Below are 18,709 nucleotides of genomic sequence, written 5' to 3'. Positions count from 1 at the left end.
GGTTTTAATTTGAAAGAGCAGTTTAAATTTTTCTGAAATTTTGAAATGTCATACACTAGCTGTCTGGTCTTAGGCAATTCACTTTACCTTTCTGTGCCTTATTTCTACATTGGTAAAATCAATAGATTAGATTATTGTAAGATTTTAATGTCTAATACAAGCAAAGGACATTGAAGAGTTCCTGGCACATACTAAATAATAACTGTTAGAAATTACTGTCCTCATTAATTGAATTTAAAGCAGCACTAAGGGCTGATTATCAGTGTTGATTCACTTTAAGAGTAATTTATTTTAAAGTTTTTTTTTATTTATTTTTTTATTGAAATATAATTAAAGAGTAATTTTTAATCCTACATGCTGGGCTAATACATTGCTGCTGATCCTTTCCTCCATTTTAAATTTGCTTTATATTATGTGAGATAAATGAACCTCGATAGCTAACTGAAACTACCTAGTAGTCACATATTCCTATGACCTCAAGTAATTTTAAACATATTATTGATCTATTATTGAGTATGATAAGAACAGAAACTTAAATAACAAATAGCACTATATGACATCAATCTGATATTTCAAATTGTTGTACAGTTAGCTTTAATTGTTTTTTCTTAATTTAAAACTCTCAAAACACCAGATGCACTTGGAAAAGGGGTAACTTGTAGCAGATCCAAAAAGTATTAGCTCGAAGTCATATTCTAGAAATAATTGGCCTGGTGGGGTGCTTTTGATAATTTTTAAAGAAGATGTGGTGCTAACATTGGTATATCTCAAAAACGTTCATAGAGCAAATACATGTCACTGCTTCTGTGTCCTTTATTCTATAAAAGTCTGTCTCTGAGCCCCAGTTTAGGTATGAGTGAGACTATAGGTATACCAGCTCTTCATAAGCTGTAAAGTGCTGTGCAGATGTGGGTTACTGCTGTTGTTTAACTCTTCAGCCTATAGGAAACCCCTCTTAAAAATCCCATGGACACCTATTTACCCATGTGGTGATAATGTTTGATTCCCATATTTACAAAGAAACCTAGCTCTATTTTTTTGTGACTTTGGTCATTCTATCTTCTTCTCCAAAGAGCAGAAGAAAAGAAACAGCAGAGCACTAGAAAATGCTACTGGCACATTTGACCTGAGCATTAATAGGTACTTCAGGTCAACGATTTGTTATAACTGGCAACTTGAAGGGGATAGAGCCATAGAGATAAATAAATGCAGTGAAATGTTAGCAATGAGACGTGTGTACATCTTTGTTTTGCTGCTGCTTCCTTGTGTTTGTCATTCAAGGCCTGTTGGAGCTCAGAAAAAAAGACTACGTTTCATGTTGTTGTTATATTTTGTTTATATATTTTCATTTTTACTGACATAGGTATTTGATAGATGAATTATTAAAACATCTTCCATGTTTTTTGAAGCTCATGTCAAGTGATAGATTTGGATTTTTTTAAATTTTTATTATTTTTTTAAAATTTTGGCTACGTTGGGTCTTCGTTGCTGCAGACGGGCTTTCTCTAGTTGCGGCGAGCGGGGGCCACTCTCCGTTGCAGCGCACAGGCTTCTCATTTGCAGTGGCTTCTTTTGTTGCAGAGCACGGGCTCTAGGTGCGAGGGCTTCCGTAGTTGCAGCACGTGGGCTCAGTAGTTGTGGAACACAGGCTCTAGGGAGCACGGGCTTCAGTAGTTGCAGCATGCGGGCTCAGTAGCTGTGGCGCACGGGCTCCAGAGCGCAGGCTCAGTAGTTGTGGCGCACGGGCTCAGTTGCTCTGCAACATGTGGGATCCTCCCAGACCAGGGATCGAACCCGTGTCCCCTGCATTGGCAGGCGGACTCTCAACCAGTGCACCACCAGGGAAGTCCCAGATTTGGATATTTTTGCTTTGGTTTTTAGGGTAAACTGCCTGATGACCAATATCAGGAGAAGACAGCAATGGACCTGGCAGCCGAGCAGCTACGCCTTTGGCCTACTCTGAGCAAATCAGCTCAGCAGGAGCTGGTGCAACGTGAGGAAAGCACTGTCTTCAGTCAGGCCATTCACTTTGCAAACCTCATGGTCAATCTGCTAGTTCCACTAGATACAAGTAAAAACAAGCTCCTAAGAACATCAGCACCAGGAGACTGGGAAAGTGGGAGCAACAGCATTGTCACAAACAGGTACCAAATGTGGACACACAGAGACCCTCCTATTCTTCTTGGCTTAGCACAGAATATAAAGTATTTCGGGTAAATATTGCTATACATATTTCAAAAATTAACCATTTTCCTCATCTTCAGACTTGCTCAGCTTTTCTCTATTAAAAGACTTTCACTACATCCAACTATTGTTAATCACCTCCCATACTCTCTTCTCTTTCATGACCTCTGATTTTTCAAATGTCTCAACCACTACTGATCCAGCCCTTCAGTTACTTTCCACCACAGCAATTTACAGAAAGCACTCTGGAAAATTACTAATGAACTCCTTCTTGTCAAAGTGGTTATTTGTTTCTTGGCCCTCCTTTTCCTCAGTTTATCCATTGCATTTGCCTGTAATCATGTCCTCAACAATTCCTTGCTCTTAACCCTACTACTTCCCATACCACTGAGAATAAAACCATAAGGCCTAACAGGATCTGGCCCCTGGCTATTGCTCAGACCTTATTTCCTATCACTCTACTGTCAATGAAACTGGTATCCCTGTTCAACATTCGAGGCATGATACTGCCTCAGGGCCTTTGTACTTCTTGTTCCTGCAGTCTGGAATACTCTTCCTGAAATAGTCATAAGAATCACTCCCTCACTTCATTTAGTTCTCTGCTCTAATGTCACCCACCCAGAGAGGCCTTCCTGACTTCCCTGTCTTAAGTAACACATCCATCACTTGCTCATACCTTTTTTTTCTTTCATGACATTTTCTACAATCTGATTTACATAGTGAGTGGCTAAGACACCTAAGTTTGTTAATGCTTTGGGATGGTGTGATGGCCAAATTCATTGCTTTGCTTTACTTCTAACACTGATTCAGCTAATGTGGTTGGATTTGGAAGAAAGAGAAGTGAGTAGTTTAGAATTGGCAGTGAGTCTTTTCCATGACTAGCAGTCTAAAAGAAGTCATAGGAGGCAGGAGTATTTATTGAATTAAAAAAAAAAAGAAAGCAACACGGGCAGGTATTACACTTTCACATCTGCTCCATTTCAAATTTATTCCCTTCTTTTGCATGATTTGTATCACCTACAGACAAATGATGGTTTCAAAGTGACCAAAGTGGTTGTGATTCACTGACAGAAAGAAGAATATTGGCAAGAGAAGGGTTCATAGGACAATTTTGTTCTTCCATTTGGAAAAATACGCTACTTGCTGAAAAAAGTTCTTTTACTTTGCCTACCAGGGACATGTCCCCCGGTTGCCAAAGGCCAAAGATAGCCATATTACTTTGTCTGGCTCCATGTGGCAATTAATTTGGAAGGACAAGTTTTTTTAGAAGGTCCAAGTATCAGATAAAATTTAAAGTCTCTTTTTGTTTTATTTTCTGTGGTTCGTGAGTTCCTCTTAGAAAAATGACAGAAGGTATTCCTTACAAAAACAAATCTGGATCCAAAGAACAATGCCTGACAATAGCTTCCAAATGTATGCAAACAGAACATCATGTTTCACCACTATCACTTATAGAGAAGCCATGGAGTTAAGTGAGGTTTCTACTTGAGTATACATCCCTTTGAGCAAGTTTAAATTGCTATGGAAGATCACTGTGATATAGTAGTCATTTGTTTTACTGACCATGATTTCTTTCCTTGACTTTCTTAGTATTGCAGGAAGTGTAGCTGAGAGCTATGATACAGAAAGTGGGTTTGAAGATTCAGAGAATAATGACATTGCCAATTCTGTTGTGCGTTTCATTACCCGATTTATTGACAAAGTTTGTACAGAGAGTGGAGTTACTCAGGATCACATCAAGAGCCTGCATTGCATGATACCAGGTAATCACTTTGCAGATATTAGAGAACCAGAATATTAGAGATAACTGAATAAGAATTATTCTTATGGGTCTATTTTCTCCAGCATAATACTTGGCTTCCATGTAGTTTAGCCTGCTATTTATTTTTGTTTCAATTAGTTTCTTTCAATAGTTTTAAATTATAGTAAAATATATCATAAAATTTGCCATTTTAAACTTTTTTAAGTGTAAAACTCAGTGGCATTAATTATATTCACAATGTTGTACAACTGTCACCAACTGTCTATTACCAAAACTTTTTCATCACCCCAAACAGACACTCTGTACCCATTAAGCAACAGCTCCCCATTCTCCACCCTCTAGCCCCTGGTTACCTCTAATCTACTTTCTATCTCTATGAATTTGCCTATTCTAGATACTGTATATAAGTGAAATCATATAACACTTGTCCTTTTGTGTCTGGTTTATTTCATTGAGCATAATGTTTTCAAGGTTTATCCAGTTGTAGCAGGTATTGTAACTTCATTTCCTTTTATGACTGAATAATACTGTAATTGTATGGATATACCACATTTTATTTATCCATTCATCTGTTGATGGACACTTGGATTGTTTTGACCTTCTGGCTGTTGTGAACAGTGCTACTATGAATATTCATGTACAAGTATCTGAGTCTTATTTTCGGTTCTTTTGGGTATATACCTCGGAGTGGAATTACTGAGTCATATGGTAATTCTGTGTTTAACTTTTTGAGGAACCACCAAACTATGATTAGTTTTTAATTCTAAAATATCCAGAATTTGTTTTAATTCTGCTTGTTTGGTACTCTTTCATTTTGAATACTCTGATTCATCCCAGGAATTGTAGCTATGCACGTTGAAACCCTAGAAGCAGTGCATCGAGAGAGTAGAAGACTTCCACCTATACAGAAGGTAATTATTCCAGACTACATGCTTTCAGAGTATAAAATCTCTTAAAAAAGCAACAGTAGACAGTTGTGCCCCAGAAAGTACCTTCTCCTAACCTTCTACAGAGACCAGCTCTAGTTTTAATGATACATTAAACTTTGAGAGGAGTTTACATGTAGATCCTCATAAAAAAGTATAGTGAAACAGAATAGTTGATCAACAAAGGAGCAATAATAACCTCTTGTTGAGTCTACTTTTATAGGCAAGGCATAAATTATGAACATTCTAACTTCCAAGCCCAAGCCACGATTTTATGCCCTGCCTGTTTCCCCCCAAAAATGACTTAAGGCAATTACCATAAAATCACCAGGTTCCTGAATCTGTATGCATTACAAGCATACATCGCAAACATCTGGGAAGTCTATTAAAAATTGAGAGGCCTGAATCCCAGCCCAGCCTCCTGAATAGGAGTACCCTGGGACCTGGCCTGGGAATCTGTACTTTAACAAGCCTCCCAGATGATTATTTTGCAGTTAGTCTGGCACCAGTCTGTGGGACTAGGGCTCAAGACCCTCTTACCTATATAACAGAACTACTAAAAATAAATTCAAAGGAGAAATCAGAAGCCAGATGGAAAGGAGAGATAATTCTATCAGAAATCTGACACACAGTGATCATTATACTTTGGCTTTACATTTAGCTCTGAGGTTCCTAGAGCCAACAAAAAGAATAGTGCTGATTTATATAGTTTTTATTGCTCAGTAAAAAAAAATAATAAGCGTATTATATCTTCAGGAGAGATGGATTTTTTTGAACCCTTCAGGGGAGTGTATCATGTGGTTCCTTACTTCCCAAGATGTATAAATGGTCATAGCTTGGCCATTTTTTGTGTTAATCTTTATAAAAGGCTAAGAAAGGCTCTTCAAAGATGCATCCATTTTTTTTAAATATTTTTTTTTCAATTTTCAAAGTAACAATGCTTTTGTATAAAATTGAAACATTAAAGAAGCACACATTGTACAAAATGAAAGTCCCCCATGGTCCTCCTCACCCCGACCTCTACCCTTAACCATGATAGCACCACCTTTAACAGTTTGGTTCATATTCTAAAAGGGGATCATAATATACACACTGGTTGGTAGCTCTTTTTTTACTTAGCAGTGTATTCTGGCATCTTTCTATGTTCACATATATAGATCCATGTCATTCTTTTTAATGGTTGCAAAATGTTCCATTGAATAGGTATCTCAAAAAGTTTAGTAATTTCCAATGATTTTACTGTGAATAAGCAATGCTGAGAAGAATCTTTTTACATTTGGATATAGAAACATCATTTCTGCCTCTTCCCAAATCTGTTTACTCATTTTGGCTACTTGGGAAGTCTGGCTCAAATTTTTTAGATCTGTAACTGCAAAGATAACCTTGGTCTAAGGGTTGGAAATCCCACTAGAGTTGTGTTTAAATTAACTTTCTCTGTTGCTAGCCCAAGATTCTTAGACCTGCTCTACTGCCTGGAGAAGAAATTGTTTGTGAAGGTCTTCGAGTCCTGCTGGATCCTGATGGAAGAGAAGAAGCCACTGGAGGCCTTCTTGGAGGCCCTCAGCTCCTGCCAGCAGAAGGAGCCTTGTTCCTCACCACATATAGAATTCTGTTCAGAGGGACTCCCCATGATCAGCTAGGTATGGCTCATATAATGCCATCAGAACAGGGTTATCTATGTGCTACATGAGGCTTTGATTCCATCTGTGTGCAGTGATTTGCGAGTCAGTTCAGATTCAGAGTAAGCCTTTTTACTACACAGATTTTTTTTTAGAACTTTTGTCTGTCAAAGCTAATGATAATTTGGATCATAGATTCTTATTTGAAGAACCAAAGGTATCTTCTAGAGAGCAAACCACGGTTCATCCACTGAAACTATAATAATTTCATGAGGCAGCATTTTGTGACTTAGGGATATTCATAGTATCCAGCTACTAACATCCTCTGCTGATTTGCCCCACCTTCTGAGTCCTGCAGTAAACTGTAAGGCTGAGGTTTTCCAGACTCATGATCCCTTTTGTGGAAGGGTGTGCTAAGCATTGCAGGGCTGTACAGCACTAACTAACTAACTCCACTTCTCTCATTCCATTTCAACTAACCCCATTCCTCTCTTAGCAGACCTCTCTTCTATTCAGCAGACCTCTCTTCTAAGAAGATACCTCTCTTCTATTCACTAAACTCCCTCAACTTCTGTTTACTACTATGCTCTACAATCTTCTGTATTAGAAAGGAATAGCATACCTTATCAAGTCTGAATTATCTTTTTTAAATCTCTATATAAACTATTCTGGTTGATAGGAAAAGCATATAAGGTTTTGGGTAAAATTATTGGACTCCAAATCAAGAAGCTCAGGTTTAGATCACTGTTGACCAATCTTGATATCTTAAGTGAGTCCCCTAACCTCTCTGAGTTTCAATTTCCCCTTTTATAAAATTAGGGAATTGGGCTTGCTTGGTGATAATGCAGTTGCTCTCAGCCTTGACTGCGTGTATGAATTATCTGGGAAGCTTTAAAAAAAAGGGTTTTTTTCTGGGCCTAACTCTCAAACAATTGAATTAGAATCTGTAATAGGATTCTAGGAGGGGGAACCCCCCCCAAGGCATCCGTGTATTTTTGTTACATACTGAGGATTGAGAAACATTGGGATAAATGGTCACTAGAATTCTTTTCTCATCTGAAATTATTTATTCAATAGCATTTGATGAGTGTGTACTATGTGTTATGCACTTTGTTAGACAGTGGAATTCAGATTTATAAACTGTATTATCTTCAAAATCTCACAGTTGTATAATCCCTTGCTTAGACAGAATCAAGATGGTTTATTGGTCATAAAGATTGCTTACCACATGAAAAGCAAAAAGCTTGTAAAATTCAGTAAAGAAAATGAATCAGCAGGAATAGCTGTGCTCTTTTGAAAAAGAGAGCAAAATTTCTCAATCCTCTCCTGTCATGTTACTGTAAATAAATTACATTTGTATTTGTAAGCAAGTGTATTTTTAAAACTAAATATCTAGTACTTAAAGCATTTTTTTACTAAAACCTTTGTGAGCTCAGTGGCCATAAACATATATTTTGGGCATATAAATATACAAGATACTTAGTCATTTAAATTGCTCTAATTTATGTCTTTTAAAGAAATCAAAGCCATATTTAGTGTGAAAGCTTGTATTGGTCTCTTGTTTTTTCCTGACAATTTTTGGATTAATTTCACATTTTAGGAAAATTATTTTCATCAGAGAAAAGTTTTGTATTTGCCTCTTTTCTCTTTTTAAGTTAATTTAAATTTTAAAATTTCTCCTTTAATACCACATAGAAATCTGATCATTTGACATGTGTTATATAAGTCATTTAATACATCTTAGAACTTAAGTCCTGTGTATGACTTGATTTTGTTTAGGCTCTAGGTATGAGTCTAATATAAGAGAATTTTCCAGGTTAGGAATTCAGAAGTTCAGGGACTGAGGAATTCTGATAATAATAAGTAGATTACTTAATATATGGGCTCTTAAGTCAGATAAACCTAGTTCAAATCTCACCCCCTTTGGCTTACTAGCTGAGGGGCCTTGCCCATTGCTCCTCCTTTCTGTTACTTGTACCACTGCCTGAAATGCCCACCCTTTCCCCCTCTGCAGATCCAAACCTACATTCTCTTCAACGCTCACCTTCTCTCTCACTTCTTCCAGGAATCAGTCTCTAGCCATCTAGCGTGCAGAAGTCTTCTCCCCTTCTGAAATATTTAAAGCCATGTTCCCTCAAACCTAGGAGCTAATTGCATGTTGTTGTATTCTGTATTCTGCATGTGACTTTCCTCCCCCGTGGGGAACTGTGAGCTCTCCAAGGGAAGCTTCATGTGTGCTACTTCTTTTCTAGATGCTCATCTTCATACCCTCAGGTAGTTGATAAATAATTATTTGTATTTTCCCTTTCTTGCTTTAATATTTAAACTCCTGAAAATCTTGGGCCTAAGCCCAATCATATATCTTCTGAAGGCACATATACATAGTATAGCACCTTTATACAGAAACAAACTTTAACAATCTTTTCTCTTTTGCTTTATTATTACATTAAATATGATAAGTGTCTTTTCAATATTTGAAGATACTTCTTTTCTTCTGTATAAAACCTACCCTTCCTATAAGATACCTTAAACCAGATGATCTTGTGTGGCACATAATAGGCTGGGGAACTAGAATGAAGCCTGGCAGGCTGAGACAGTTCCTTCATTCCGGGAAAGGATTGTTTCTCAGGAATGAATTGCCATGCAACAAAACTAATGAATGCGATTCTAGAGTCGTGGCACTTTCTCTCACTGCATTCCTGGACATTGTCCTTTCCAGACACATTTCTCCGGCAGAGGCTGGTGAAATGAGCGCAGAGACTCTAAAAAAGAGCTCTAGAAAAGGGCTTCCCTGGTGGCGCAGTGGTTAAGAATCCGCCTGCCAATGCAGGGGACACGGGTTCGAGCCCTGGTCCGGGAAGATCCCACATGCCGCGGGGTAGCTAAGCCCGTGAGCCACAACTACTGAGCCCACACACCACAACTACTGAAGCCCACGTGCCTAGGCTCCGCAACAAGAGAAGCCACCACAATGAGAAGCCCGCGTGCAGCAACGAAGACCCAATGCAGCCAAAAATAAATAAATAAATTTATTTTTAAAAAAGAAATGAGCTGTAAAGTGCTGTTGCTTAGTCTGTACCCTGTCTTCCTATAGTTGGTGAGCAGACAGTTGTGCGAAGTTTTCCCATTGCCTCCATCACCAAGGAGAAGAAGATCGCAATGCAGAACCAGCTACAACAGAACATGCAAGAAGGACTGCAGATCACATCAGCATCTTTTCAGGTATTAAGAAAGGGAGCCATTTGTCTCCTGTTTAAAAGTTTTCTACAAATGATGTCATGGCCACTTTCTTTTGATCATATGGTCAGGAGTTAGAGGATGAGGAGAATTAGAGGGTCTGAGAGGGTAATCTTTGATTGAGTCAACTCTTGAATGGTATTGGATTTAATCCTCCATTTCCTGAGCCCTGCAGTCAACTCAGAGTAGTAACAGATTATCTGTTGATATTCAGTGATCTTAGAAATTCAGACGCACACAGTTGACTCTTATTCTGTGCCAAGTCATACCTCAGTTTGGGTGTGATAAAGTCTTTAGACAGAAAGCATCTCTTGGGATCTATTTCAGAAGGAAATGCCCTGTGGCTCTTCTATGGAAAAGGTAGAGCTCTGAGAATTATAGCTAGGTCTAAGGTTCTAAGTAACCCCTGATGAAGCAAAGGCTTTTTCAGGGAGCTCTGAACGTATCAGAACTTGTGAAATTATTGATGCAAACCAGACACTTGGAAGAGTGATCTTTTCTTAGTTTTCCTTTTTTTATAATTCTCGGTCTGCGACATTGTGCTCTTCTCACTCTTCCTGCCTTGTCTCTGACTTCTCAGATTTGCAGGGGTTCCAGTTCTTGCCTCGTTCCTTCCAGGCAAGAAGCCCTCCCTAGTACCTCCATATGCTAATTGTGTGAAATGTAAGTCTGCTGATCTCTAGGCCCAGACCTTCTCTGGTCACCTGAGAGTACTGACCTCCTAGAGATTTCTTCACTATTCCAACTGCCAAAGGACTCTAAACTAGAATGCTGCATGGGTCTACTGGCTAGGATTCTAGTCAAACTGAATTTTTTCTTCCTAGGTTTATAGTATCTCTGGGTAGGAAGAGACCTTCTTAGGCCAAATTCCCTATCTAGAACCAACAGTTAATAAATGAGAAGGACATGTTTCCTACTCCAGCCACTATAAGTTAATTTCCCTATCCCATCATAGAAAAGATAGTCTTGAATTCCCTGGCTGTCCAGTGGTTAGGACTCTGTGCTTTCACTGCCGAGGGCCTGTGTTCATTCCCTGGTCAGGAAACTAAGATCCCACAAGTCGTGTGTCTCAACCAAAAAAAAAAAAAAAGAAAAGAAATTGAGAAAAGATAGTCTTAAAGAAACTCAACTTCAAGATACACGATTTTCCTTGCCAACTAACCATCTATAGCAAGTAAACCTTTCTGAGCCTTTTTTATTTTTGAAATTTTAAAATTTTATTGCATGATATCCAAGGTCCCTTCAACTTCGAAACTCTTGCCATTTAGTATTATTATTTTTTGGTTATTTTTTTGTTATTTCAGTAATTTGGGGGAAGCTATCTGGAAATCCTTAATGTTTCTGATATGTTTAATTTCTTTTGTCCCTAGTTGATTAAAGTAGCATTTGATGAAGAAGTGAGTCCAGAAGTAGTAGAGATCTTTAAGAAACAGCTGATGAAGTTTCGTTATCCTCAGTCCATTTTTACCACCTTTGCTTTTGCTGCTGGACAAACTACCCCACAAATAATTTTACCCAAGCAGAAGGAAAAGAACACTTCCTTTCGGTAAGAAGACAGGTTTCTTCATTTCAGCCCTCCCATAGTTGACTGTCAGGCCAAGTGACCTATCTTTTGGGTCAATATGTGACTGTTCTTTTTGTTTGCTGTTTTGTCACACCCATTGAACCAAGCTCAGGAGTTATGGAACAGCAGCATCAATATATGTAACCATCATGTCCATTGATCATGATGCATTTTTAGAATGTGAAATTCTGTTTTCCCTTTTTCCTGTACTGATCGCTTTCTAACTTCAGTTTTCATTAATATCCAGGTCTAGTAGACAGTTTTGCTCTGGTCTAGAGATGAGAATGTTTATTTTTTCTTTTTTTGTAACTTTTTATTTAGATACAATTTCAAATTTATAGAAAAGTTACAACATAGTACAAAGGATCCCTGTATACCCTTTACCCAGATTCACCAGTTGTTTGTTTTATTCCATTTTCTTTATCATTTTCTCTCTCATATATATTTTTTTTCTAAACCATTTGCGTTACATATATAATGCCCCTTTATCCTTAAATACATCAATATACATTTCCTAAGAACAAAGACATTATCTTATATAACCACAGTACAGTAATCACAACCAGGAAATTTAATTGTCATAAAACTTTTACCTAACCCAGATTCCATATTCAAATTTTGCTTATGAGCCTTTACAGCTACTTTTTTTTCTGTCTGGTACAGGATCCAGTCCAGGATCAGGCATTGCATTTACTTGTCATATTTCTTTAGTAGGAATCCTTATTTTCTGATGAAAATGTTGAGGAATTCATGTTGAAACTTTTAAATTTCAGTTATTACAAAATAACAATTGCTTTAAAATTCTCTTCAGTTAGTGATAAAATATAAGGCTTAACATTTCAGTCCATTCATCATCAAACACCTGGAATTTGGACATCTGCTAGTACAAATTACATATTAGGGAGTACTCTGCAGATTTTGGAGAAAAGGCCTTCTTTTTGCCTGAAAGTGGGGTAGGTTGGGGATTATAGGTGATTTGAGTCATTTCTAAACTGCATAGCTAGCCACTTGTACCGTTGTTACCTGGTGAGCAAAAGAGACCACGTATAGCCAGATATGAGATGCTGAAGAAGTATGAACAGCTTTCTAGGCAATTACAATGGTGAGCTAAGCATCTTATCTTAGCACTGTGGGGTCACAGGGGAGCCTATGATATTCATTATCTCAGCCCTCTATGGAAGAAACAAAGTTTTGTATGGTGTTTTATGTTTAGAAACTGTCAGGGTGGGCTTGGTTATATAAATCTATAAAATCAAGCTGATTCTGTCAAGCTACAACAGAGATATAGCAATTTTAAATTTTTAAATATCTTAGAATTGTCTTGCATATATAAAACAAAAGATATAGCTCTAGCTGGAAAAAATTCAAAAATCCCTTTAAGTTACACCTGAAGTGATTCACAATAGGTTTAATTTAGGAAATACCAGTATTCTGTGATTTCTAACAACTATGTAAAACATGCTCATAACCCTCAGATTTACACTTCAGATCACTAAAGACAAGGACTGGTAAAACTATTTGACAACAAAAGAATCCTTACCACCTTTCATCGAATGACAAGGAAACACAAAAAGAGTTCTGTTCTTTGCAATAAAGAAGAACATAATCAAAAACAATCTTACTTGAAACCTTCATCTCAATATGATTATTCAGGAAATATGTTCTTTGTTTAATTCTTTGAATTGTAGATATCTATACCCAGAATTTCTATCAGCAAGAAAAAGTAACCATTTAAATAAATAAAGTACTTTTAGGTCCAAATGACTTAAATCCTAGTTTCTCTTGAATTAAAGCTGACTCTCAAAAGGATACTCAAATTTCTGGTTTCTTATTTTTTCTCCTCTCAAAGAGGGGAATGATTTTACTCTTTTCTGTATCTCAGAAGGCTTCTAGTGTCAGAAGGCAGGACACCACACATACACATTTAAAACACTTAAGAAATAAGTAAAGGTGTTGCCAGTTATAATTGTCAAGATCTTAAAGAAAAACTTATGAGTTAGTAGAGAGTTTGAATCAGCAGAGAAGGAGGCAGGCTAGCTTTCCATGGAGGAGGACTTCCGCAAGCATAGTCTATGGGAACTGGTGGGGGGAGTGGCATGGATAACCAGAGTAGGTTAGGGGCATGTTTGACCAAAAAGCCAAACTGAGGAGTTTAGATGGGGAATGATAAGTAGTTTGTGTCCCACTCTAGGTTCTTGCATTTTTGCCTAAAACAGTGTCCTGATGACAGCAGTGTTTTATGGGAAATTAGTCTGCTGACATATAAAAAGTGACCTAAAGAAAGAGAGGCTTAATGAAGGTCTGGACAATGCTAGTGGCTGTGGGAATAGAGAAGAAACAAGTTGAGCAACGTAGGTATCAAAAAATATAAGTGACATCTTCATATTAAATTGACATTCTCTTTGGTTTTGTGACTTGTAGCACCTTCTCAAAAACAATTGTGAAAGGTGCCAAAAGGGCAGGGAAAATGACGATTGGGCGGCAGTATTTATTGAAGAGGAGGACAGGGACAATTGTGGAAGAGAGAGTGAACCGTCCTGGATGGAATGAAGAGGATGACATATCTGGTATGTGAGAACTTGTTTTTCCTTCATGAATGAACTTTATATCTTTCTTCTTATATGAGTAAGAACAAGAGACTAAGACATAGTTGCACTTAATCCTGACTCTCAAAAACCTAGATCTATCTAATAAGATGAGAGGCACTTACCAGCTTCTCAGAACTGGAAAAAAAAATTTTTTATTTTCCCAATATTCCATTGTTCAGATAAGATTTTGTTAAGTTATATTCCTCCTCTACCAAATCCATAGAGCTGATTGGCCACTGTTATGTGGGTCTCATTAAAGGGAAAAAGAAAGAAACCCCACTACATAGAAAATTTAGGTATAAAGTAGTCCCCCATACGTTATTGTTATGGAATAAGAATAAGGAAATAAGGGCATTAAATATTCAAAGTTGAAGATTTGAGGTTTTGGTAAGAACATTGTGGGTGCTCTTCATCAAAATGGGGGCCTAAGATGAAGGCATTCTTAGATGATAAGAAAAAAGTGCCTGCTAAATATTTAAAAGAGCAGAATCTGGGAAGCGGAGATAACTCTCCGTCAGGAAAATAAAGGCAGAAAACTAGCAGCAAAAGTTATTCCTTAACCTAGTGTCAAGTATGCTTATGGAATTAACACTAGAGAGAATCTGGTCTAATAGAGAGGATGCCATTGTACCCTTTTCTTTCTCAGGCTCTTAGACTCAATCAGTGATTATACAACTGCTACTTTTACTCCTACTAATAACAACAAGAACATTTTAAAGATAGAAACCTCACCTTTAGAGAGCTCACTAGCTAAAGGTCTCCATTTCAGTATGTGTATCTACGGGCTTGCCTCTGGGGGCAGTGAAAAGACCATTTATTGGAACCCTGGCTTCTCACAGTCACATGGAAAGCCATACAAAAACTACTGCTACCCATCACTATTGACTTCTAATTCAAAGATTTTATGATTTCACAGAACAAAAACTTATTCTATGATAGTTATTCCACCAAAAGACCAAATTATATAATGCTCTTTGCTCCTCTGAAGAGGCCAACACAAATAAAACTGATACCTAATGATATATTTGCATTGTGAAGTTCACAAACTAAAGCACAAAGTCTTATAGAGATAAGCTGGGGGGTTTTTTTCCTTTTAATGGAAGAGAGCCATATCATTCCCTTTGACTTTAGAACTTTGAGTACATTTCCAAAAACTTTGAAAGCTTAATTTGACTTCTCTCACTTTAAAAATAAACAGGGAAGTAAGTAAAGATAGTCTTTAACATGGAAATTTTTTTTTTTTAGTTAGAACGTGCAGTACCAATTAGGAATGTTGTTTTTTTTAAAATCCTCCCTAAAATACTTCATTATTGGGAATTCTTCCAACATCTAAAATCTTAAAGGATTCTGTAACCTGCGATTGCAAAATTGTGAGGGAGTTTCCCATATATACCACATCCTCGGACAAAATATAACTTCTACGAAATACAACTCCTTCATACCTAAGAAAGGTCATTTCCCACTAGTGACCTTCTGCTTAATCTAAAAATTTCTAATAAAAATTTATGCTGTTTGAAGTTAACTGAAACCTGGAATGATGAGTTTATGTAGTGATCATGTTAGAGATCAGTTTTACTGACAGGTTAGTCTCTCACAAAGTATGAATGTTTATTCTATAGAGTCCTAAACAGGAATCACTACAGGTGGACATTAATAAGCAAGCCTGACTGAAACAGAAAAATATGGGTAATGAATTCAAAATTAGATTGTTTTTAGAAATTTTGAGTTAATTTCCCTGACACTTTGAGTTAGTTGAGCTCCTGATGTTTTATTTCCTGACTATTACAGTTTTAATTTATGTTTAAGCATAATGATTCCTCAGAGAAGTTACATGATTTAATTTTGGTATACATAGCACCTCTAGCCCTAATATAAACCTCTCTTGGTTAAGTATCCTCTTCAGAAATAAGTTTTTAATCCTCTACTTTGAGCTGTTTCTGCCATCACAGTTTCAGATGATAGTGAACTCCCCACAAGTACCACCCTGAAGGCTTCGGAGAAATCTACAATGGAACAGTTAGTGGAAAAAGCTTGTTTCAGAGACTATCAGCGTTTAGGTTTGGGAACCATAAGTAGCAGCTCTTCTCGCTCAAAACCAGAGTACTTTCGAATCACTGCCTCCAACAGGATGTATTCACTCTGCCGGAGGTAAGTCTGTTGGTGGTGTCCAAAAAGAGACCTTTCCTTCCTTCCATTTGCATCTTGAATGGGCTGTTTGCATCCATAGCACAGAGAGAAAGAGAGATGCTAGAAAACAGGAGCAAGGTGTCCAGGGGTATGTGTGTTTAAGGGACACTTTTTATGCAGCATGTGCAAGCATCTCACTGACATTCTCAGAAGTACAGTTATATCACTGAACAGTGCCTATATTAGATCAGAAAGTGAATGGTAACAGTTTTTGTCCGCTTTATGAATTTCCCATATTTGTCTTTCTCTTCCCATTTGCCTCTCTTCTAACATGTCTGAGATAACTTGAGTAAGAATAGAATTTGCCCAGGCAGAGAGGAGAGATGAAAATCTGCTATAGGTCAGGGGTCTGCAAACTTTTTCTTTAAAGGGCCAAATAGTACATACATATTTTCAGTTTTGCAGGGTATATGTTCTCTCATCGCAGCTACTCAACTCTGCCACTGAAGCAGCCATAGATGGTACATAAATAAATGGGCAAGGCCAGTTTTGGCCCACAGGCTGTAATTTGCTAACCCAAGTGTAGGTAGGGTTTCCTTATGCTGTCTAATTAGAATTTTTTCAGGAGATATTACTTAAAGAATGTAAATGAACACATGTTCTTTTTTCTGTTCTTTTGTCTGTTGCTGTTTTATATATCTGTTAAGCCCTATTCCATGCTTTATATCTTTTAAAACTACATTTCTACCATCCACAAGTTTAATCATTTTCATTTCCAGGTAAATTCTATTCTTTGCATTTATAAATTACTGGTTTGATTAAATACAATAATGCTGTGAAAGTACTTTGTAAGTTGTAAGCCTTGTACATATCTTAGAAAGTTGTCTTAACGTTACTATTAGTTTCAATCCTACTGTTTTCAAAGAACTATAGATATCTCATTTTAAATGACAATTTAGATGTACAAATACCAATGTGAAACTTGAGAAACAGATTGGGAGTATAGTGTGAGATTTGGGACAGATAAAATTTTTGCATTAAGTACTGAAAGGCTGTGATTTTGTTGAGTATGCAGTAATTTTCCTGATACTGTATCGTTCTAACTATATTCTCTTCAAAGGTGTAAGGTGTGATGTCCTACTATTTGAGAAGCTTGCTATCAAAATCATACCTGACAGTGAGAAAACAGACATTATTTATCATTTCAATCTGTCAGAAACAAAATAAAATCTTAACAGACCACTTATTAGAACACTTATTATAAAGAACTTATGGTGATATTAAATAACGTAAATCCCTCAAGCTATTAGAAGGAAGGAAATGGAATAATAAAAAATAATCCAAAAGAAGGCAAGAAAGGAGAGAAAAGGAAGTATGGAACAGATGGGACAAATAGAAAGCAAAGAGTAAGATGGCAAATTTAAATTCAAATATATCAGTAATTATGTTACTTATAAATTGATAAATGCTCCAATTAAAAGAAAAAGATAATCAGAATTTTTTTAAGCTTTATGCTGCTTTTAAGGGCTTTATCTAATGTACAAGATTACAAAAAGGTTGAAAGTGAACAGAAAGAATACACCATGCAAAACTACCTTTAAAAAAACCTATTGTCACTATATAAATATTAAAGTAGATTTTTAAAGTAAAATTTTACTAGCAATAAAAAAGGATGGTTCATAATGACAAAAGTTTCATTTCATGCAGAATTTATTATAAACAAGTATAGTTTATTACAAGAATACAGAACTGGCTTGACAATTGAAAATTAATCGGCATAGTTCACCACATTAAAAGAATTATGAAGTGTTTTAAGTTCATTGTATACAGAAAAGCATTTTATAAAGTGTAATATATATTTATGATTTTTTACAAAAGAACCCTAAGCAAATTGGAAATACAGGGGAAGCTCCTTAATCTCCTAAGTGTCTAAAAAAATCCTATAGCAAAAATTACTTAATGGTAAACTATTGAAAACTTGTACTCTGAGATCAGGAAAAGAATGCCCACTATCACCACTTCCAATCAGTGTTGTACTAGACGTCTTAGGAAGTACAAAAAGACTAGAAAAGTAGATAATAAAAGTCAGAAAAATTGAAAAGAAAGAAATAAAACTGTATTATTCACAGATGATCTGATTATACACATAGAAAATCTGAAGGAATCAACAGATAAACTTGTTATATTAATAAGTGAATTTAATAAGGTCACTGGTACAAGGTCATTATACAAAAATTAGTCATATATGTACCAAAAACAAATAATTAAAATATGAAATTTTAAATGATGTTATTTTAGTACTACTGATACTACTTAAAGTCTCACTAAAAAACGTTAAATACTTAGGAATAAATCTAATACAAGATGAGTAAGACCTCTACATGGAACAGTCAAAACAATATTAAGGATCATTAAAGATACAAATAAATAGATATTTAATGTTCTTGGACTAGAATATTCAATATTCTAAAACTGTGATTTCTCCAGACATTGATCTATAGATTCGATGCAGTCCCAATCAAAATCCCAGAAAAATGTTTACAGAAATTGAAAAGATGATTCTAAGAGTTACACTAAAATGCAAAAGGCTAGAGGTAGTCAGGATAGTGTTATAGAATAACACTGCAGGATATCAAGACTTTTTATAAAGCTACAGTAATTAAGGCAGTATGGGATGTACACAGGAATAGACAAACAGACCA

The 18,709-nt window shown here is 36.4% G+C and overlaps 1 protein-coding gene across 1 annotated transcript in view; it reads left to right on the top strand.

The window, feature by feature from the left end:
- The window catches only part of SBF2 (SET binding factor 2), a 451,879-nt gene that overhangs the window by 380,051 nt on the left and 53,119 nt on the right, over window positions 1-18,709 (top strand). The window contains exons 19-26 of the mRNA XM_029208916.1: window positions 1,882-2,144; window positions 3,775-3,947; window positions 4,784-4,857; window positions 6,317-6,512; window positions 9,586-9,713; window positions 11,099-11,274; window positions 13,714-13,859; window positions 15,830-16,028. Of these exons, the coding sequence (XP_029064749.1) occupies window positions 1,882-2,144; window positions 3,775-3,947; window positions 4,784-4,857; window positions 6,317-6,512; window positions 9,586-9,713; window positions 11,099-11,274; window positions 13,714-13,859; window positions 15,830-16,028 (1,355 nt within the window). The remainder of the gene's footprint in view (window positions 1-1,881; window positions 2,145-3,774; window positions 3,948-4,783; window positions 4,858-6,316; window positions 6,513-9,585; window positions 9,714-11,098; window positions 11,275-13,713; window positions 13,860-15,829; window positions 16,029-18,709) is intronic.

The sequence above is a fragment of the Monodon monoceros genome, unplaced genomic scaffold (assembly GCF_005190385.1).
Source record: "Monodon monoceros isolate NGI ecotype Baffin Bay Population unplaced genomic scaffold, NGI_Narwhal_1 Super_Scaffold_7, whole genome shotgun sequence".
NCBI lineage: Eukaryota > Metazoa > Chordata > Mammalia > Artiodactyla > Monodontidae > Monodon > Monodon monoceros.
Note: the sequence above shows the minus strand (reverse complement) of the source record. Positions and strands in the feature narration are given on the sequence as shown.